This window comes from Leucoraja erinacea, chromosome 2 (genome assembly GCF_028641065.1).
Source record: "Leucoraja erinacea ecotype New England chromosome 2, Leri_hhj_1, whole genome shotgun sequence".
NCBI classification, from domain to species: Eukaryota; Metazoa; Chordata; class Chondrichthyes; order Rajiformes; family Rajidae; genus Leucoraja; species Leucoraja erinaceus.
In genome coordinates, this window is record NC_073378.1 from 94,551,157 (window position 1) to 94,574,852 (window position 23,696).

Below are 23,696 nucleotides of genomic sequence, written 5' to 3' on the forward strand. Positions count from 1 at the left end.
GATGGAAACAACCTTTCCACATACACTCTATCCAAACCTTTCGTTATTCCGTAATTTTCAATGTCCCCACCCCCACCTCATTCTTCTAAACTCCAGTGAGTACAGGCCCAGTGCCAACAAACACTCATCATATGTTAACAGGAGAACATCAGCAGGAGAAAAGGCAATGTGTGTAACTAAGTGAGCAGCTCTTACAGAGATCTGGGACAGGCGTAGTGGGTTGAATGGCCTTCTACTGCGATGTGTTAATCTATGATTTCACGAATTACTTCAGAAATGATTCCCTTCTCCTTTCCAAATGCATTGACTTCTTAAACTTGATGGATAATGAAGGTTAATCAGCAAAATTGTTCAATTATCTACTTTGAAACAAAGCCAAATGGAAATGCATTAATGATTTTCCAAAATCATTTATATTTAAATTAAACTATTAATTTATTAATTGTTAAAAGAAAATAAAAACATTTAGAGACTTAAAAAATCAAAGACAATTAATTTGCTGTCCAAATACGGCATGCCCATTCTAAATGTGTCCTTAGATTTCATCCTAACTAAAACGACCAACTTAAATACTATTTAGATCTGATTTCGACTGAGGCACACAACTGAAGGAGAGTTATAGATTGTAATGATAATTATACTTGTTATAAACAACTAACTTACAGTCTGCTTATAAGCCTTCAGATCATGTTCAAAATAGTTGAAGCTCGGGAAAATCCAAGCTTTAATAATTTTCCAAAATTTTCAGGAAATCTCTCCAAAAACAGTGGTAATAGCTTCATAAAAGGTGACCACTGTGATTAATTTGCTAAATTTAGCAGAGAATTATTGGTTTTGCCCATTAACTTTAGTTTAATTTAGTCTATTATTATCACATGTATCGAGGTACAGTGAGAAAAACTATGCGAAGTGGTCCGCTGTGTACAGATAAATGATAAAAGGTAAAACATTTAGTACAAGATAAAGCCTGATAAAGTCTGACTAAAGCTAGTTCAACGGTCTGCAATGAGATAGATGGGAGGTCAGGACTGTACTCTAGTTGGTGAGATGACAGTTCAGTTGGTTGGTAGCAGCTGGGAAGAAACTGTCCCAGAATCCAAAGCAATGCATTTTCAAGCTTCTGTACCTTTTGGCTGATTGGAGAGGGTATAAGAGGGAGTGACTAGGCTGAGACTGGTCCTTGATTATGCTGGTGGCCTTGTCGAGGCAGTGTGAAATGCAGATGGAGACAATGGAAGGGAGGTTGGTTTGCGTGATGGACTGGGCTGCACCCACAACTCTCGGCAACTGCTTATGGTTTAGGATGGAGCTAAGGTATCTGCGAGGTATCTGGTAAATGCTTCCTACAACACATATGTAGAAGTTGGTGAGGGTTGTTGAGATAGTATGCCTTCGAAGGAAGTAGAGGCATTGGTGTACTTTCTTGGACATTGCTTTGATGTGGGTGGTCCAGGACTAATTGTAGGTGATATTTATTCCTGAGAACTTGAAGATTTCAACCATCTCTACTTTGCCGCCATCAATGTATATCTGGGTGTGTGTACTGCTACGCTTCCAGAAGTCAATCACAATCTTGATTGTCTTGTGAACATTGACAGAGAGATTGGTGTCTTGGCACCAGGTATGAGATTGTCGTACCAGGTTGCGAACTGTTGCATTTCTCATTATTATGCCCAATTACACCTGTTAAATGGGCATAACTTGTTGAAGTACATTAAATTAATATCCCATATCTTCAACTGACACCCAAATAAAAAGTAATATATCTTTTGATTTCAAAATATATATTAAAATACAATCATTCTTGCCTGAATCTTTAAAAATGTATCAAATATACAATGGTGTTGCTAAAACATAAATGCTGGCTTGATTAATGCTGGTTTGATCAGGTCAAAATTTAAATAGTCAGATTAAAACTCATAGAAGTAAATAAAGTATTTTGTGCAATCCAAATGTTGGCAAAATGCAGGAATGATGACAGTTAATATGTACACAACAAGCTTCCATGAACAACAATGTGGTAATTGCCAAATAATTGTTTTTTGGTCATATTGACTGAGGATTAGTTATGGAAAATAGGGATAACTACCCTATGTATATTACTAAAAGTCTGATCTTGACCGCTTTTGGCCCACTGTGACGCGATTTCCGAGAGAACGCCGGCACCTACGGCCGTCATTTTTATCCAACTCCCTCAGAGCCCCCCTCCGCCTTCCGGGACCAGAGGACTTTTCCCATAGATGAAAAATGAGAGAGATATTAAAGTTTTTACAAAATTCCCCATTCTCTCTGCTGCCCCCGCTGGCGGCAGGGGGAGGGACTATAAAACCCAGAAGTGTCATGCCTCACTCAGTCTCTGCCAGACCCAGGAAGCCAGAGGGACACGGCTCTCTGAGCTGCGAATAACACTGAACGCACGTCTACTCCACAGTGAGTCCCCTCAGTGAGGCTGTAAAGTGGCTGCAGCTCTTTTTAAAAAGTTTGTGTTCACAAAATGAATTTTGGTTGTCGGGTGGCTGCAGTCCAATTGTTTGCCTTGCCTTTTTAACAATTTTGTGTTCACAAATGAATTTTGGTTGTCAGGTGGCTGCAGCCCAATTGTTTGCCTTGGCTTGGCTTTTAAAATCGTTGCAACAGTAGGATGCCAGCCCAAGAATCCATAAGGCCCACAATGTCTCTACTAGCCCTCTGGAAACCAGTACCTTCGGCCCGCAACACCCATACTAGCGCAACAGACAGCCCCCCCCCCCCACTGGCGGGCAGTATTGGAATTGGTGGAGAGGTGGAATATTGCGTTGGTGACCAGCCATCCCATGTGATGCTGGGACCCAACAGGTCCCACTTAGTCTAGTACATAATAAAGCTCTGGATTCTTTATATCCACAGGTTTAATATGAAACAGCATTGCTGACAGTGAAGCACTCCCTCAGTATTTGCAATGGAATGTCAGTCTAGATTTTTGTGCTCAAGTCTCGACAAAACCTATAATGTGGTACAACTAAAGTGTTAAACATAGAGTGAAGGATTTAGTAGATTAATCTTCTGAAAAATAACATCAAATTAGTCTTTCCATTTCATGACAAATAGGAAACCGATGGGCCATAGCCAAGTTTCACAAACAGAAAATTAGATAATGATCTGAAAAACATCACTGGTTTAATCAGTATGAATTTAAAAGCTTTCAGAACACTGCGTTCTGTGTAGATCTGACCAATAAACATGAACCAGGTTTTCAAAATTTTGGAAGATGTTTTTTTCTTTGAGCTTTAAAGTAAAAAACAGCATTGGCACTGTCAATTATTTTAATCTTGTGTAATTGAGGAGTTCCTTTATCTGCTATTGAAAACCTCATTACATTCTTAATTTTCAGTTTTTTCTGTTAAGTAACTTTTTAGAGTGATAGGATTTTAAGTAGCTACTCACTATACTTCTTGAGCTTGGTATTACACATATCTTGTACAGTAAACGCTCGTTAATACACAAAAGGAGACAAAGTGCTGGAGTAACTCAGCAGGCTAGGCAGTATCTCTGGAGAACATGGATAGGTGCTGATTCCGGTCAAGAACCTTCTTCAGACTCTTGGTCCGGTACTGGGCCTGGAATCCTGGCTTGCTGCTGGCCAGGAGAGAGGTGAAGATCACTGGAGTCAAAGGTCGTGGCCCGCGCGCAGTCTAAGTTCACGTAAGAGTTGCGGCAGGCACGGTGCAGTGGCGGTGCGAGCCGAGGTGGCATGGACAGCCAGGGCTGTAAGCGTCTGGGGAGGTGGCATGGGCAGTCGTTGGTGGGTCTGTATGCTATAATCAAAATCTGTTATAAAGAAGTCTGTTAAAACGAGGGTACATAAAATTGCCGGAGAAGCTCAGCGGGTGCAGCAGCATCTATGGAGCGAAGGAAATAGGCGACGTTTCGGGCTGAAACCCTTCTTCAGACAATAAACCCTGTTAAAACGAAGGTTTATTGTACTGCGGTAATGTTGCTGAATGGATATTTGTGGACTCGGAAATAAAATAACTGATGTGTTTGATTTTAGTGCTTATTGTGGTGGAGACCTATCAGAAGTTGTTATAAGGTGCTATACAGTTGAATAGGAGTAACCATTGGAATTTTCAGATTTACCCCTTGATTCTAGCATTGGGCTAAATACAGGTGAGATTATCTCCTGCTGACTATTGCCAGCCACATTTCTTCAGCTGATTTTACTTCGGAGTCACGTGAGTGACTACGTGAAGAAGGGCCATCCGTCTGCGTGCGCGTCATTACGTCTGAACTCAACGCGCGCGACAGACTGGCAGAGGCACTGCGTCCTCCCAGCCCGTCGGGATGGGCAGGTAAGCAAAGTTGAATTACTTACCTGCGTTCTTTCAGGCCTGAAGCTTTTTGTAGTTTCAGGGTCCAGATGTCGAGGAGACAGTCCGCGGGGAAGTCGGCTGCCGAAGACTGCAGCATTTCCAGTAGCGGGCGACGGTCTTGTTTCCCGACATTAGCGCCGGCAGAACCGGCCGGAGACTTCGGGAGGGGAAGGAGCTCCGTTGGTGGTCCCGGGGGACGTAAAATCCACCCGCAAGTCTGACAAACCCGTTGACTCAGATGAGTCCGGGAAGAGGGATACCCTCCCTCAACGGAGAGCGTCTGAGGACGACTCTCCCACATGGGGCAACTTTTGGAGAAGTTGCTCCAACAATGACCTGCTTCAAAGGAGGGAGCTGTGTCAGCCCGGGGCCTACAGCAGTGCCAGTGCCGGGAGCCTCGCACATGGGGCAGCCCAATGTCTTCCCCATTGGAGGGGGAAGTGCATATGGAAGAAACCACTCTGAATCAGAGTTCAATAAGGGGGGGGGTGGGGGGGGGGGGGGGGGGGGGGGGGGGGGGAGGGGGGGGGGGGGGGGGGGGGGGGGGGGGTGGGGGGGGGGGGGGGGGGGGGGGGGGGGGGGGGGGGGGGTGGGGGGGGGGGGGGGGGGGGCGAGGGGGGGGGGGGGGGGGGGGGGGGGGGGGGGGGGGGGGGGGGGGGGGGGGGGGGGGGGGGGGGGGGGGGGGGGGGACCTTCCCAGGGACAAACAGAAGAAAGGAAGTAAGTAAGTTTTACTTATATAGCACTGTTCAAGTTAACTCGCATTGACATGACACCAAAGTGCTTTACATAAAATGAATAATAAGCTTCCATACAAACAAAAGAAAAGAAGTACTGCAATCATCCAGGTTCCACTGGGTGCTTCCCTGGATAGAGATCTAGTAATGTCTCCTGCTCTGAGGAGAGGGGCATTCACGGTCAGTTTCAGTCTGACCCAAAGCAAGAATCTCATTTAGGTCCGCTGGAGGGGCCATGTCAGCGCAGGTATCCTCAGGGGCCTGCGGCAGCACCTGTTTTCAGGGCTGCCTACAAATCTCACTCTCAGTGGAGGGGAGTGCGAGTGATCAGTAGGTAACTGATCTTGAATTTAAAGTATGAACATACTGAAGCACATGCATATGGCCTCAAGAGCCAGCAGTTGGCAGAATATCCGCACGCTACAAATGTCGGCAAGGGAACAGTGCTATCAGGGTGACTTTGGAGAAACCAGCTGCTGAATCCTCTCTTCAGGTAAGACCAGAAGAAGGAAACAAAAGCTGTCGGACCAATCAAGGTACCAACGACAAGCAAAACTTCATCAGTAGGCGACAACACACCACACACCTCCATAGGGGGTAAGCGGTTCACTGAATCCGATGGTAGCTTGAAAGCTGGACTCGGAAATATGATCAGTCGTCTTTCAAGGCAGACTCAGAATTTGGCCAGAATTGTCCTACAAGGCAGGCTCAGTATGATGAGTTTTTCAGACCAACATGGAATCTACACTCCCTACCAGTCCTACTCCCAATCAAGGAGAGAAAGGAACCCGCATCAGGGGCCTTTGGGCTTACCACAAGACCACCGGTAGCCATGGAGGTAGGTGGGTCTGGGTTTACTGAAACAAGGGATTGTGGACCAGTTACATGTTGGTAATTCTACTCTTGTGTTTTTGTTCAAAATGACAGTAACATAAATTTCAGACCTGTTTTTAAAAAACAGATAATAACATGTGATTATGTTTACTGCACAACATACATAGGTTCCAAGCAGACTTGGAACTTGGACTGGAGTTGGCTTCAAGGCAGGCCCAGTATTATGGGTAGAATTGCCTTTCAGGACATGTGACAGATGGAGGATGTCACTTCATCCAGGTTTAACTCATTTGTGCAGTACAGACTTTCAGAACAGCAAATTTTGTTACGGTCTAACAACTGTTTTATAGGAGCTTCCTATAAAATGGTCACATGGCATGCATCGACCTCAAAGATGCATACTATTCGGTGTCTATTCACTAAGAATAGGAGATATTTGAAGTTTAACTGGATGGCATGGCTCTGCCAAATGGGTTGACATCAGCTCCTAGACTATTGACAAAACTACGGAAACCAATTCTGGGTCTACAAAGATCTCAGAACCACATAGTAATGGCATATTTGGAGGACATTTTTCATTTTGGAGTCACCAAGAATTGTCAGAAGCATCAGTCAAAGCAGACCAAAACCCTGTTTGAAAGGCTTGGTTACCTCATCCATCCAGTTAAATCAAAATTGACACATACAAGGGTAATTGATTACCTAGAATTTACTATCAAAAACAGTAAATATGTTGGGGACTGCCTAGGGGCAAACAACAATATTTAATTAAGCCTGCTATGACCTGATAGTCAAATACTAGCCATCTATCAGGCAAACAGCGAGTGTAATTGGCAAATAGTAGCTGCATTCCCAGCAGTACGTCACGGGCCTTTGCATTACCAGAATTTACAGCGAGCAAAGGAACGAACACTCAGATTCCATGCAGGCCAAATTGGCAAAACTATCGATTGCCAGCAGAGGCCATTGTTGAATAACTATGGTGGATAACGAACGTGAGACAGCTCAAGGGAAATTTTGCTCCAAAGCCATCGGGGGTTCTTCAGACCTATGCAAGCGGCTAAGGATGGGGAGCCACAAACACAGTCTAGAGCTGTTGCGGCAGATGGAATGAGCAGGAGTCTGTACTTCCCCAACACATGGAATCAATTACTCAGAATTGTTGGGGGCACAATATGGACTCAAGGTTTTGGAACAATATATAACCAGTGCTTGTTCAAATTCAGATTGATAACACTATCGAGAGGAATATTTTGGTAACAGCAGTCTATTTACGAGGTAGATATAACATGGTGACAGATGCTGGATCACGAATGTTTAGCAACAACACAGAATGGATGTTGAATCAGGCAGTATTTAACGAAATAACTACACAATTCGTAGTTTGCATCTAAACTAAAACAGTTACCCAGATATTTGTCTTGCGAGCTGGATCCAGGAGCAAAGGCAGTGGATGCTTTCTCCCTCAATTGCGGAAGAATGTTTATGTATGCTTTCCGCCAATTTGTCTCACAAACCGATGCTTGACCAAAATCAAGCAAGACTAAGCCACAGGCATATTGGTAGTGCCAGATTGGCCTAACTCAAGCCTGGTTCCCAAACGATTTTGGGAACTATAGTCCAGCCAGTTATGGCTGTACCCAAGAGCAGGGATCTCCTAGTGAACCCAGTTACAGGGAGTAGTCATCCACTACATGAACGTATTAACTTGTTGGTCTGCAGATTCTGAGGAGGCCATTTCAAGGCATAGAACTGTCCGAACTAATACAACACAGTTCGGATAAAGGATGTCTTGGAGTTCCTATCAAATCTGTACTATAACTATAAACAAAGTTATAGTGCAATCTATAGTGCCAGAGGCGCACTCTCCTCCTATCTGATACTGCAAGCAGGGTACGGGTCGATAGGAACTCACCCCTTTACAACAAAGTTATAGTGCAATCTATAGTGCCAGAGGCGCACTCTCCTCCTATCTGATACTGCAAGCAGGGCACGGGTCGATAGGAACGCACCCCTTTACAACAAAATTCATGAAGGGAATTTACAATTTAATACCTCCAAGGCCAAGGTACACGGACACATGGGATGTGAGCGTGGTACTAACCCTACTTTGACAGTGGGGACCGCCTATAACTAACCCTGAAGGTGGTATGCTGACAAAGAGTCCAGACACTGCAAAAGCTACGGTTGGACTACATGACCACCAATATGAACAACATAACATTTGTAATCAGGAACCTGATAAAACAGAGCAGGCTAGGAATGCCAGGGATGGAGATCCAGTTCTTGGCATATCCAGAGGACCAACGGTTGTGTGTGTGGTAACATACCAACACCACTATCTGAGAGTTACGGAGAACCTCAGAGGCTCAGAACAATCGGTCCTCATCAGCCATAAAAAACCACACCAGAAGGTGTCAACTCAAACCATCTCCAAATGGTCAAAGGAGGTAATGGCGGTAGCAGGAGTGAACATTTATATGGTTAAATCTTACTCTACCAGGGCTGCATCTACGTCGGCAGCAAGAGCTATGGACGTGCCCCTTGATGACATCCTAGTGGCTGCAGAATGGACGAATGAAATAACGGTCCACCGGTTTTATAACAAATCCATAACCTGACTGGGGTGTTTGCACGTACCATTTTAAGTTCTGTCCTTAGTGTCCCCCCAAGGTTGGGAGGGGTAACTATTTTTTTTTTTAAACTTTTCTTTCATTTAAAGCATCAGTGTCTTTACTTAACTACTTAATGTCTGAATGCTTTTAATGATTACACGCATCCATGGTCAATCCATTCAGTGTGTGACGCCTGGATTCGTAACCGGCGTAAAATCACAGAGCTTTGAAATCTTCACGTAGTCACTCACGTGACTCTGAAGTAAAATAGTAAGATTAAATGAGAACTTACCAGTTTGAAGTTTGATCTTGATTTTATGAGGAGTTACGATGAGCGATTACGTGCCCACCGCTCCCACCCTCATACTATCAAGGTCATATGGAAGTTCCAGTTTCTTCACAATCTTACTATTCTCAGGTCTTTTTATCTGTGATTTAACACCGCTGCTTTGAAGATTGATGCGCACGCAGATGGACGGCCCTTCTTCACGTAATCGCTCATCGTAACTCCTCATAAAATCAAGATCAAACTTCAAACTGGTAAGTTCTCGTTTAATCTTACTATTAAACTTTATTCGCCATGTTGGCCCACAATGTGAGTAACGAAAAGAGAGCACCAAAGGAAGACAATATAACTAGGATTGGCGGAGCTTCAAAGAGTTCAGCCACTGACTGGGCTGGACCACTCCTGAAGGACATCACACCAAGCCTAGGTGTAACAGGGCTAATTCAATGGAAACAAACTTATTTGATTTCATCACACTACCTATATGGCATGCACAGTATATGGTGGAATTGGCAAGACTATCTCACGCACAGTGCTTATGGAGGTGACATATTTTCTGCACACTGAGCCTCTATTTGTTTTATCTTTGTTAAAGAGGATAGATCCAGGTACATCTAGAAACTCAGTATTGGACATTCATTTGGTGAATGTCCATTAGCAGCAGCAGAAATGTAAACTCATGATCCAGAATATCCCTTACTTAATAATTACCATCAAGCCAGAGTAGCAAAATGAGTCCAATCAGAACATAGGCAAACATGCCAGGAGCAGCACATGATAAACAGGTGTTAGACTTTTGAAGCTACAATATTTTGACACATACTCAGCAACAGAACTAACATGCCATCGACAGAACAATCCCACAACCTGATGGAAATTCTGCAATAATGCTGCACCAATGCAGCCATAAATCATAGAGGACAATTGAATAAGTAACAGAGCTTGCTGTGTAAACATCTCGCCTGCACATGATGCTGCAGCATGCAAGTGCTAAACATTTTGCAACATCTGCAGCTAGAAGTGCCAGATGGATGCGAGACCTGGGCACAGTTGCACGGGGACGAGGAAGAGTCAGGTGACAATAGACAATAGGTGCAGGAATAGGCCAATCGGCCCTTCGAGCCAGCACCGCCATTCAATGTGATCATGGCTGATCACCCCCAATCATTAACCCTTTCCTGCCTTCTCCACATATCCCCTGACCACTATCATTAAGAGCCCTATCTAGCTCTCTCTTGAAAGTATCCAGAGAACTGGCCTCCACCGCCCTCTGAGGCAGAAAATTCCACAGACTCACAACTCTGTGTGAAAAAGTGTTTCCTCATCTCCGTTCTAAATGGCTTACAGTAGCCCCTGGTTCTGGACTCACCCAACATTGGGAACACGTTTCGTATCTCCAGCATGTCCAAACCCTTAATAATCTTATATGTTTCAATAAGAATCCCTCTCATCCTTCTAAATTTCAGATTATACAAGCTCAGCTGCTCCATTCTCTCAGCATATGACAATCCCGCCATCCCGGGTATTAACCTTGTAAACCTACGCTGCACTCACTCAATAGTAATAATGTCCTTTTTCAAATTAGGGGACCAAAACTGCACACAATATTCCAGGTGTGGTCTCATTATACTCCTCATCTTGTTATGAAAGCCAACATGCCATTCAATTTCTTCACTGCCTGCTGTACCTGGATGCTTACTTTCATTGACTGATGAACAAGGACCCCCATATCCCATTGTACTTCCCCTTTTCCCAACTTGATACCAATCTGCCTTCCTGTTTTTGCTACAAAAGTGGATAACCTCACATCTATCCACATTAAACTACATCTGCCATGCATCTGCCCACTCACCCAACCTGTCCAAGTCACCCTGCATTCCCATAGCACCCTCCTCACAGTTTACACTGCCACCCAGCTCTGTGTCATTTGTAAATTTGCTAATGTTACTTTGAATCCCCTCATATAAGCTGGCTCACTGCAACAGTGTACCAAGCAAAGTTGTTCTTCTTTCTAACTGTTTCTCACCTGAAAATACACGGTACGCAGATGAAAATGTGGAGTGATCGACATAGCTCCTCTCCTGACATAAAATGCCCCATCTCATGAAACATTCAGGAAGTAAGCAACCTAGAAAGGCGACACATTGTGATTCCCAAACACAGCCAGAAATTGTTGGTGTGGTTTGCATTTTCCCATAAAAATATTTTTGTTTAATACTGGTTGAAGAATGAAAATGTAATAATTTTCATTTCCACTGTCTTTGTTGCATCCTGGGAGTTTCATGGAAGGATAAAATCACCAGTGAATCTGTCCTCTCCCTGACCACCATGTCTATCATCCCTGTGATACTCAAGCAGAAGTGCCTCCACTGACTTGGACGTACACAGAATGAAAAATTAACGCATCCCCAAAGATGTGTTAAACATATGTGGGAGGGGGGGGTGGGGGGGGGGGGGGGGGGGGGGGGGGGGGGGGGGGGGGGGGGGGGGAGGGGGGGGGGCAGGGGAGGGGAGGGGGGGGGGCAGGGCATGGAGCTACACACAGAGACCAAGAGGAAGACCAAAGCTTATCTACAATTAAAAGAGATATGAAAAATATTAACATTGACATTGACAAGTGGGAAGCAGCTGCCGAGGACTGGTGGAGGAGAAGGGCCTCCAGGCAGCTGTGAAGCACCGTGACAGCACATGGTTCAAGTTCCTGGGGGAACCACAATATGGTCAATGTCAACAACATCACAATCCCCTCACCAACGGCCGGAGGGACCTTTTCCTGTGGAAGTTGTGATGGTCTGTGAAAGGTCTGTCTGTTAAGGATTGGCTTAGTCAGCCGCAGCAGGAAATGCAACCGTAAATGAAAGATACCCTCTCCGACCAGGACAACATCAAAGCCGTACCAACATCTTAAGCAGACAGACAATACTAAAGCCAATCTCAAGCGGATGCCAAACTATACTAATTCATCCACAAATCTACATAGGGTGATGGGGCCGACTGTTTTCCACTTAGTCTGCAGTTATGACCCAGTGCATACAGATGTCTGTCACTTTAATTCCCCAACATGCACGCACCCTTTGTGGCAGGGCTGGCATAGAACACGGCCAAAGCAGACTCACAAAACAGAACTCAGCTCCAGTCTCTATCACAGCAAGAGCTTATCGGGCAGACAGAGGAAAAGATTCAAGGGTGTTCTCAAAGCCCCTGAGAAAATGTATAACATCCCCACTAATATATGAGAATCCCTGGGACACAACTGCTTACATTGGAAAAGGAACATTCAGGATGATGTTGAGAACTTATACTCTATTTACTGGGAATAATTTCTTATTTAAGCCCAGCATAAACAAGAAAGTAAATCTGCCACTTCACAAAGCACCACCTGTCAGTTCTGTCAAACATGCCGTGCCCCACTTGTGGCAGTGTCAACAAGTCTCACACTGACATCATCAGCCAATATAGAAACCACAGAAGTACTACGGATTTAAGTCATTCTGGATTCCGAGAAACTGCCAAAGAGAGGACCAGGCAACACATGGAGGAATTAAAACAAGTGTATCTATTTTGGTCATATGAGACAAGTAATGTTTCCCTGCGATCTCTGCCGACCACTCCGCTTTCACTAAATATATGAATGACTTAGATGAACGTATAGAGTTGCGTATCCATGCCTGCAGATGAAACAAAATAAGGTGCTTAATAATTTGAGTGGATATGAATATATAAAAGGGATTATATTAGTTAACAAACAGCTGCCTTTAGAATTCAATATAGCTAGATGCACAGTGAATTGTGTGGAATTGTGGATAGACTTGGTTTATACTCTCTAGAATTTAGGAGATTGAGAGGGGATCTTATAGAAACTTACAAAATTCTTAAGGGGTTGGACAGGCTAGATGCAGGAAGATTGTTCCCGATGTTAGGGAAGTCCAGGACAAGGGGTCACAGCTTAAGGATAAGGGGGAAATCCTTTAAAACCGAGATGAGAAGAACTTTTTTCACACAGAGTGGTGAATCTCTGGAACTCTCTGCCACAGAAGGTAGTTGAGGCCAGTTCATTGGCTATATTTAAGAGGGAGTTAGATGTTGCCCTTGTGGCTAAGGGGATCAGGGGGTATGGAGAGAAGGCAGGTACGGGATACTGAGTTGGATGATCAGCCATGATCATATTGAATGGCGGTGCAGGCTCGAAGGGCCGAATAGCCTACTCCTGCACCTAATTTCTATGTTTCTATGTTTCTATGTAATTCACTGTAGGGAAGGTTGAGGCTGCCCACTTGACATTAGACAATATAGACAATAGATAATAGGTGCAGGAGTAGGCCATTCGGCCCATCGAGCCAGCACCGACATTCAATGTGATCATGGCTGATCATCCACAATCAGTACCACGTTCCTGCCTTCTCTCCATATCCCTTAACGCCAATATCCCCAAGAGCTCTATCTAACTCTCTCTTGAAAGCATTCAGAGAACCAGCCTCCACCGCCCTCCGAGGCAGAGAATTCCACACACTCAAAATTCTCTGTCTGAAAAAGTGTTTCCTCATCGCCGTTATAAATGGATTACCCCTTATTCTTAAACTATGGCCCCTGGTTCTGGACTCCCCCAGTGTTGGGAACATGTTTCCTGCCTCTAGCTTGTCTAAACCCTTAACAATCTTATATGTTTCAATAATAATCCTATATGTTTCAACATTGTAGAAAGACAAATCAAAATACTTTCTAAAAGGAATTAGAAACTTTGAAGCAACAGAGAGATTTGGGGATCTAGATACACAGATTACAAAAAGTTAATGCATGTGGACAAAATCCAATTAAAAAGGTTCATAGGATCAAATAGGCCCTTCAGCCCAACTAGCCCACGTTGACCAAGATACCCCATCTAAACTTGTCCAAACTGCCCATATTTGGCTCATAAATTGATAATCTCAAAGGGATGGAATATTGTTGGCCAGTTGTCCAATACTCTGGTAAAGTCCTGAATAGAATACAATGTTCAGTTTTCAGGAAGGGTATAGGTAGCAAAAGAGAGAGAGTGGAGAGTGCAGAAGAGATTCACCAGATTGTTGCCTGTAATGAATGTTGCAGTTGTAAGAGAGATTGAATAGAGTAGGTAGACAGAAAATGCTGGAGTAACTCAGCAGGACGGGCAGCATCTCTAGAGGAAAGAAATGGGTGCCGTTTCAGGTCGAGACCCTTCTTCAGACCGAATAGAGTGTGTTTATTCTCACTGGGACTCAGGAGATAAGGGGTTAAGGGCTGAGAGGTGAAAGCTGTATAAATTTAGGAGGGGCATGGATAGGTTACATTATAACCATATAACAATTACAGCACGGAAACAGGCCATCTCGGCCCTACAAGTCCGTGCCGAACAAATTTTTTTTCCCCTTAGTCCCACCTGCCTGCACTCATACCATAACCCTCCATTCCCTTCTCATCCATATGCCTATCCAATTTATTTTTAAATGATACCAATGAACCTGCCTCCACCACTTCCACTGGACGCTCATTCCACACCGCTACCACTCTCTGAGTAAAGAAGTTCCCCCTCATATTACCCCTAAACTTCTGTCCCTTAATTCTGTCCCTTATAAGTAAAGTAAAGTAAACTAAAGTATCCTTTATTGTCATTCAGACATTTCAGTCTGAACGAAATTGTATACCTTGCAGTCATAACATAGAGTAAAATAACAAAACACACAATTAACACAGTTTAACATCCACCACAGAGAGTCTACCAGGCACCTCCTAACTGTGATGGAAGGCAAAAGTCTTAAAGTCCTTCTCTTCTCTCTTCCCTCCTTGTTCTCTCTCTGCGTTGAGGCGATCCAGGCTTCCGATGTTGGGACCCCGCCGAGCTCTGCGAATGGGCTGGTTCAAACTCCGCGGCCTGGGGCAGTCGAAGCTGCTGAAGCTGCCGAAGCTGCCACCCTCCAGTCCAGCGGACGAAACTGTCATTGCGGGAGCTCCAGAAAACCGGTCATCAACCTGGGACTTGCGAGCTCCCAATGATGTCAAACACTGGGCCCGCGGCCGAGCCTCTGAGGCTCCGAAGTCGGGTCGCCGCTGCCGCAACACCACCATAGCCCCGAAGTCGGCCAGCCTCACATTGGTAAGTCCTGTCTCTGTCTCCAGAGCCTCTAGGTCGGTCCCAGTTGGAGGCCGCCAGCTCCTCGATTAGGCCTCAGCGCAGACGGAGACGGGGGATACGACAAGAAAAGGTCGCACCTACCCCCCCCCCCCCCCCCCCCCACACTTTCTCCAACACATACACAACTAAAACAAATGAAATAAATTAAACAACAGGACAAAAGAAAACAAAAAAAAAGAAAAGACAGACGGACTGCAGGTGAGCCGCAGCTGCTTGGGCAGTGCCACCACTTCCGGAAAGATATATGGTATAGTAAGAATCTTCTTCACATGTCAGATCTCTAGAACTAGAGCACACAATTTTAAGGCGAGAGGGAGAAATTTAAAAGAGATCAGAGGATTAAGCTTTTTTATAAAAAGGGAGGTGAATATCTGGAGTGAGCTGCCAGAGGAGGTTGTGGAGGCAAATATAAGTACAATGTTTAAAAGAGGTTTGGAGATAGATAGATAGATAGATAGATAGATAGATAGATAGATGGATAGATAGATAGATAGATAGATAGATAGATAGATAGATAGATAAGAAAAGGGGGGATACAGGCCCTCTGCAGGCATACGAGATTAGTGAGGATAGATATCATGGTCGCCATGCATGACATGGGCTGAATGTGTCTGTTTTTATAGTCGGATTTTATAATTCTCTGACATACTGGCAATGGATGGGAATTCACCCCAGATTCACCAAAATTATACCAGAGCTCAAAGGGTTACATGACAACAAATTGCATAAACATTATTTGCACCGAGTTGGGATGGTTGAAAGACAACTTGATTAGTCTACATAAAATGAGACATGAAAGAAAAAGGGTCGACATGAATAATTTATGGCCTCTGATGGCAAAATCGAGAACCATTTTGTACAACTTTGGGCTGATTTGCGCCAACAGCTCAGGATGAGATCTGGTTAGGTTTAATTAGATGGTGATGTGGCACCAGATTGATGCACGTGAATGTGACTTTTCACTTAATTATGGGCCAGCTAAAACTAACAAAAGCCTCTAGATATGTAAGGGATGGCTTCCCACTGGGTTGAGGCTAGGCATACGAACTGTGACCAGAATGAAAATATCACCAATGGATCAGTATGAATACTTTTTTCATTAAAAAAAATATTTAATCCTCGCTGAATCACTGAATAGTTTTTGGGGTCATAGACTCAAACAGCACGGAAACAGGTCCTTCGGCCCATCGTGCACTTACCAACCAAGATGCCCCACCTACGCAGTCCCAGCTGATTGCATTTGGCCCATATCCCTTTAAACCTTTCTGATACATATATCTGTCCAAATATATTTTAAATGTTGTTATTGTACCTGCCTCAACTGACGTATTCGTTCCATGTACCCACCACTCTCTGAGTGATTTTATACGCCTCAAAAAGATCATCCCACAACCTCCATGGCATTTATCTCAGAAGGATCTGGGCACAAACCTGGGGCCTTCTTTTAATAGGATGCATATTTGCTGAAAACTGGTGAAATGCACAGTTTGAATATACCCAAACATCTGCATCCAAAAAAGGTGCACACAGGTAGACACAGAGACTTGGGCAGTGAGTCCGGATAGCAGGAAATACATCCTATTAAACTCTGAGATAGGCCATTCAGGCGTTAAAACGAGGGGGAAATTTAAATACAGTTGATTGGCCAAATCAAATTTTTTTACCCGTGACCAAAATGTTTTCATGATGGAATAATTGGGATAAACAATAGAGGTTTCAAAGATTCAGATCAAAGGTACAAGGCATTGAATTATTAAGCCAGCATGATCTGAATGGACACCAAAGCAAGCTTGAAAGGCTGAATATCCCACTGTTCTCTCCTGATGCATCTCAACGCCTCCTTCCTTTCCTGATGCAGTTAACCCGGGGGAATTCCATCACCAGCAAATACTCTTGTTTTCCTCATCTGTACTTGTTCCCGTAACATATTAACTTTTTATTTTGCAAATAGGGCCGGGGGGAGATTAAATTTCATATTGTCTTAAAACAATTTTAGGCTTCAGTTACAGACAGCAGCACAAAACTCAGACGTATATCGCTATCTTTCCTTTGAATGTAACAAGCTTTTTGGAGCCACTATACTCTGAACGCTCCACTGTGCAGCTGGCTCAGAGGCCCCTTTGCTGTGGAAAGCATCCAACTAACACATGTTAAACATTTATACAGCCCAACCTCATGTATTCAAGGAGTTTGGAAGCACAATCACCAATAGCAGAATAATTAAATCTTCCCCGTCATCAGGAGCAGGTTATGAGGTTCAGACATGAATGAGCTGGTTATTGGAAAATGATCTTTAAAATTAACGGGGTGGTTATTTAATGGCTAGTATTACTGGTTCACTTTAACCTCACTGTACTCCAGAGGTCAACACTGCAAACAGCCAGAAATCCTGCCCGATAATTAAAATGACATAATTTTGCATAAAATCTTAATTTGAGAGATTTAACAGAGCTTGGACTTCAGAATAATTTTGGCTACCTGGGCAACGCATTCTCCTGAGTGCACTGAGCCTGCAGATCTCTTGTAACAATCACCAGTCAGGGCCAGTGGACAACAAAGCTGCGTTAGTTCATCGATAAGGGATGAGACCAGCAGACCATTTTTACACACATCCCCTCATACACTGCTTCTCTTTTTCAAAAATGCAGGGGAGCTGCAGATTAATTATCATGCATGTTTGCACCACTGATATTCCCTGAAATTTTGAAATAAATGCAGAGGAAATGAAGGGTGAGGAGCACCAGAGACAGACAGGAAAGGGGTAGGCTGTTGAGAGTGAGCATACAGGATATAACTTTGGTGAGTGACTAAAAATTCAAATTTGACAATATAGGACAGGTTTAGAAAGATCTGGGCCAAACGCAGGCAAATGGGACTAGTGTAGATTGGACGTGTTGGTTGGTGTGGGCAAGTTGGGCCTGTTTCCACACTGTATGACTATGACTCTTTGACCACTCCAAGTGGGAATAACCTAATTAAGACTCTGCTTTGGCAGTCAACTGAATTTAGTCCTAGTCAACTATTTACTGAGAACTCCAGAAAACCAACCAGCTAATAGGAAGCTGGAGGAGATAGATTCAGGAGAAAAGTGCTTTTTGAAATTCTGCTTCAGAGGTACAATGAACAGAAAGAAGTTCCCACAACCCCTTATGCACTCTGATGCAATGATTACTTTTCCTCTGAAACCCAGAACCATTCCTTGTTCCCATCTGGATTGAATTACTGGTCTGAATTTATTCCCAACCACCTTTCATGGACTCCGGAGGTAATCTGATTGCCAGAGCTTGTCTCCAACAACTCTGGCACAGTGTCTTTCTCCCTCCAGCCTTATGTCCTGGCAGTCCCACTGTCTATTAGGCCTGTTACTGAATGAGTAAAAGTAAAAATATGATAATAGGAATGTGTTTTCAGTATTTCTAGATATTTTTACACCCTGTATACATGTAACTCTATTCTATTCCTGTACATATCAAGAGCTATCATTCTGGTCTGGTATCACTTGGGTTGATTGTCTGATTTGCTCTGCTGACAGCTATCAACAGTCACTAAATTACAATTTGTTCTTCGTGTGCATCCCTTGAAAAATATCTCTCTCATTATCCCAGCCAAATTCTATTCAATCATTTCTAAATTCAAGTATTGTCAGCTCAGGCATGAAAATGCTTAAAAAATCTACTCATCCTAAAGCAGTGCATGCCTGTTTCAAAATTAAAGTCCGAGAAAAATGTTCAAGCCTTACACGTGATTTTACATTTGTCAGAGTTACCTTATTCAATGAGATGGATAAGGAGCAATGAAGGATTTGCTCCTTTCTCCAGCAGTCTGCTTTGCTAACTTGAAGCAACACATTCCAAAGGAATGTACAACATATATTTTGTATGATCTATGATAAAACTGCAATGAGGGAGGCAAACCATATATTTTAATAAACAAAGTGAAAGTACAATGCTTTGTTAATTCCCAAAATTATCTTGGTCATTTCACAGAGCATGTCACCATCCTTCTTATGTCAAGCCAACTAGATCCAGGGCTGGATTTAGATGAAGGGAGGCCCTAGACTATTCCACTTGTGAGACCCCTCCCAAACCCCACCCCCACGATGAGAGGAAGATGGAAGAGTCCACCAGATTGACACCAATGTGCAGCCGAGTGTGGCCAAGAGATAAGGGCTGGAAAGCTGTTCTTTTTATTTATTGCAAGTGCTAGTGTCGAGTTATCAGCTTAAAACACTATTATACTGAAATGGAGGGAAAGGAAAATTACTGAAGTGTTGTTTAGAGACTACAGTGCATTGTGACAGCATATGTAAGAAAGGCCTATGACAGTGTCAAAAATATTATACACCAGGCCCGTATGAAGCTTTCCAAAAAGGGAGGTGGCATGGCACAATTACAAAAAAATTATGTGAAATAAGTGCATGCAGCACATATCACAAGCGCAAAGCTGAAAGACCCTTGCGGACGGGCTCTGGGGTTTTAGATGCTCTCTGGTGCATTCTAAGCCTTATTTTGGAGCATTTTTGCACCAGATTTATGACCAATATTTCAGAAATAATTTTGGTTGAGAAGAGCAATGACTGGTTGGAATGGGATGATTGGGGTCATTGTTGTATACATTTTTAAAATCAAGAATTGATGCTATCCTTGTTTTAATAATCAAGTTGTACTGTAAAATGTTATGTAAAATGTTATAAAGGAGCATGCAAACACTGCAAATAAAATACTGTACGTTTTTGCAGTAAATACAACCTTTTTTTAGAAAATTTTTGTGTGGTGATTTGATTGCCTGTTACTGTTTGACTGTGTTACTGTGTGCACATTAAAAATATGATGCAAAATGAAAGTCGCAAACTATGGTGTTTTTCAGTATTGTTATCAAGGAAAATAAAGCAGTTCCAATTGTTTGATATTATTCATATGAAGGAGAAAATATAATTGCTCTAAAACCTATCTTAATTTTGCAATCTCACTAAAGATAATCCCCCTTTCCATCTCCCCCCTCTTCCTTCCCCCTCCCTCTCTCTCTCTCCCTCCCCCTTCCCCCCTCTCTCTCTCTCTCTCTCTCTCTATCCTCCTCCCTCTCTCTCTCCCCTGTCTCAACCCCCCCTTTCACCCTCTCACACCCCCCCTCTCCCTCCCTCTCACGCAGTGAGGCTCCGACTCCGCGCTGCAGGCACCCAGCCCAACCCCCCTTGGATCAGAGAAACGGGCACTCTCGCAACGCAATATTCCACTATTTACCTGGAGTAGACACGAGGCATTGAGGTGATTGTGTGGAGTGCAAATGGAGATCTGAACCCGCCCGGGCCCACAGCGCACGTGCGGAGAGGCAGTGTCATTTTGCGTCGCTACTGCGTCACCGGCTTCCCCCAACTGCGCAGGCACCGATGGTCGCGATTTTCCCCCCAAAACTTCCAGCGGCCAGAACCAGAATTTCGGGGAATTTCCGTCAAAGTGGAAATGCTGATAGCATTCCAATATTTTTTTTTCTCTGGATTTTTTTTACTCTGGGAAAAAAACACCTTGGCCGGACGGAGCCCCCCTAGATTTTGAGGACATATGAGGCCTGTAGGTAAATCCGGCCATGCCGAGGCCCCCCTAGATCTCGATGCCCTAAACTTAAGCTTGTGAAGTTTATACGTAATCTGGCCCTGACTATACCATAATTCATCCCGTTTTTCACATTGACATCAAAGTAAGTCTTGGCATTGATTTCTACCTAGGAATTATCCAAGACCACATTTACCTAAATGTTGACATGTGATAACTTAATTAATCCTCTTTGCTATTATTGAGATAGTTAATGTCAACATTATGATTTTTAAAAAAGATAACTGAAAACAAAATCATATTACTCACAACTCTGTCAATATGTTGGCATTGCATATTAAATGAATAAATGCTTCATTTGTGGAGATATTAATAGCCATTTAAGAAGCAGTTTGCAAAGCTCTGAAAATGATATTATGCTGCTGAAATTAATTTTAAATTAGACAAATCTGATTCAGATTCAATTTAATTGTCATTGTCAGTGTACAGTACAGAGACAACGAAATGATTGTCGAAATGTTTAGTCATTCATTAAAATATCAATCTATGTGTTTGATATAACATATATAAAGCAATACCAGGTGTAGCACTGTACCTGATAGGCACCTGCCACCAGTTCAGAGAGATTAGACAATTCTGAATTTAGCTGCCATGCAACTGCACCCGGCATCAGTGGGAGAAGATCCTTCAAGTGAAACACATAATTGATTGTATATCAATTAATCTTTCTCACAAGGCTTTAAAAAAAACATACCAATTAGTGACAATCACAAAAATGGTTACCAAATTATACATTTAGAACTGACATAAAGAAGCAGCAATTCTTATATTTACTTACAGAAAGCTGAAATGGGGACGAGGCAGAACACAGCGTGGCAGGTAATCAGCAACAAAGGCAAGGGATTACGAAGGAACTGCAGATGCTGGAAAATCAATGGTAGACAAAAATGCTGGAGAAACTCAGCGGGTGAGGCAGCATCTATGGAGCGAAGGAAATTCAGTCTGAAGAAGGGTTTCGACCCGAAACGTTGCCTATTTCCTTCGCTCCATAGATGTTGCCTCACCCACTGAGTTTCTCCAGCATTTTTGTCTAACATAGGCAAGGGGGGTTTTTTGACAAGTAGATGGTTGGTACAAAGACCAAAAGGATTTGAGTATAGGAGCAGGGAGGTTCTACTGCAGTTGTACAGGGTCTTGGTGAGACCACACCTGGAGTATTGTGTACAGTTTTGGTCTCCTAATCTGAGGAAAGACATTGTTGCCATAGAGGGAGTACAGAGAAGGTTCACCAGACTGATTCCTGGGATGTCAGGACTTTCATATGAAGAAAGACTGGATGGACTCGGCTTGTACTCGCTAGAATTTAGAAGGTTGAGGGGGGATCTTATAGAAACGTACAAAATTCTTAAGGGGTTGGACAGGCTAGATGCAGGAAGATTGTTCCCGATGTTGGGGAAGTCCAGAACAAGGGGTCACAGTTTAAGGATAAAGGGGAAATCTTTTAGGACTGAGATGAGGAAAACCTTTTTCACACAGAGTGGTGAATCTCTGGAATTCTCTGCCCCCGCAGAAGGTAGTTGAGGCCAGTTCATTGGCTATATTTAACAGGGAGTTAGATATGGCCCTTGTGGCTAAAGGGATCAGGGGGTATGGAGAGAAGGCAGGTACATGATACTGAGTTGGATGATCAGCCATGATCATATTGAATGGCGGTGCAGGCTCAAAGGGCTGAACGGCCTACTCCTGCACCTATTTTCTATGTTTCTATGCAAGACAGATTTGAGGAATTGTGGATTGGGAATCAGGGGAAAGGAAGTAGCTGGGGGGGGGGAGTGAGAAATAGGTGGAAATCCAGGTGGGACAGAGGGGTTGGAAAGGGAGAAAGAAAGATGTGTGGGAGTGGGGGGTGGGGGGTGGCTAGCTAGAGGTTAACCCTAACCTTAAAATAGTACAATTCAACGTTCATACCATTGGGTTGTAAGCTACCCAAAAAGAATGTGTCGTTCCTCCAGTGTACATGTGGCCTCACTGCTAATGGGGGAATCCCAGAACAGAAAGGTCAGTGTTTGAATGGGAAGGGTAATGAAAATCGTTAGCAACCGGGAGATCCAGTAGGTCTCGGTGGACTGAGCGCGTGTTCACAATAATTGTATGTTATAGTTTGCACAAGTACGTATAAAGCACAAAATATCACTGGAAAGTAATTAAGTATAGCACTAAATTAGCCCAAATAGAGTTACTTAAAATTGCAATGTAATGATTGCCTCAGATAATATATTGTGCTGCAGTAATGGTTAGCATTGGAGTGAAAGCTTGTTAGTACCATTTAGCAGTATTTCACAGATTACATGTAAATTGAACAGCTGCAAAATAATTCACTTTTCAAAGGTTGTACCATTTTCTGCTCAATTTTGGAAATACAGATCTCACCTTGTACCAATTGATGCTTGATCCCTGAATTGCAAAAATGACATGGATGCTATTTTCTAGAAGTTTGTCCACAAGTAAACCCAGAGACGGATGTTCCTGTTAGAAGACATGGAATGAGAATTACGCGCAATGAGATGGGGTCTTGAGAAATTTTGTAGAAAGTGTTGTGCTTAGCATCAATTCCAAGACCACTTCATTTTAGAAATTCATCCGATGTGAATAAATTGGGAAAATTGCTTTTCCGTGAACTTAGTTCGGAGCAACTACCATGACTTACAATCAGACTGATCTCAAGATCAGCAACAGCTGGGTCAAAATGCTCATTCAGCAGATATTTATGACCAGAGATGAATGAAAACTGCACAGCTGGTCTGTTTGTATATGATCCAGAGAAAATAAAAGTTTTTTTCCAAGAAATGTTCTCTGTAAAGTCCATAAATGTTATTATGTAATAGCCAGCACTATATAACCCCTTCTGCTAAAAATGTAATTCTAGCATGAGGGCTGTAAATGAACAATCATGTAACTATGCGTTAGGAAACAATATTGTGCACAGCATTTACATAAAAATAGTTGGATTGTTAACGGGATTAGTTGCAGCACCAAATGCAAACGAGAGAGAATTGCAGCAATGAAAATAAACCTGACTGTAGAATTATGTGTCAATAATATTCTTTCAAAATGTGTTTTGTTTTCGTAGTTTTTAACTGATTTTGGCATGTCCATTATTTTGTAATCATTTCCCACAA

At 43.2% G+C, this 23,696-nt stretch overlaps 1 protein-coding gene across 3 annotated transcripts in view; it reads right to left on the bottom strand.

Annotated features, from left to right (window-relative positions):
- itgb8 (integrin, beta 8) overlaps positions 1 to 23,696 on the bottom strand; it is a 113,749-nt gene that overhangs the window by 72,402 nt on the left and 17,651 nt on the right. For all 3 annotated transcript variants that reach the window (XM_055661461.1, XM_055661470.1, XM_055661478.1), the window contains 2 exons: positions 22,948 to 23,043; positions 21,113 to 21,202 (listed from right to left, as the gene is read on the bottom strand). In XM_055661461.1, coding sequence (XP_055517436.1) covers positions 21,113 to 21,202; positions 22,948 to 23,043 — 186 coding nt within the window. The remainder of the gene's footprint in view (positions 1 to 21,112; positions 21,203 to 22,947; positions 23,044 to 23,696) is intronic.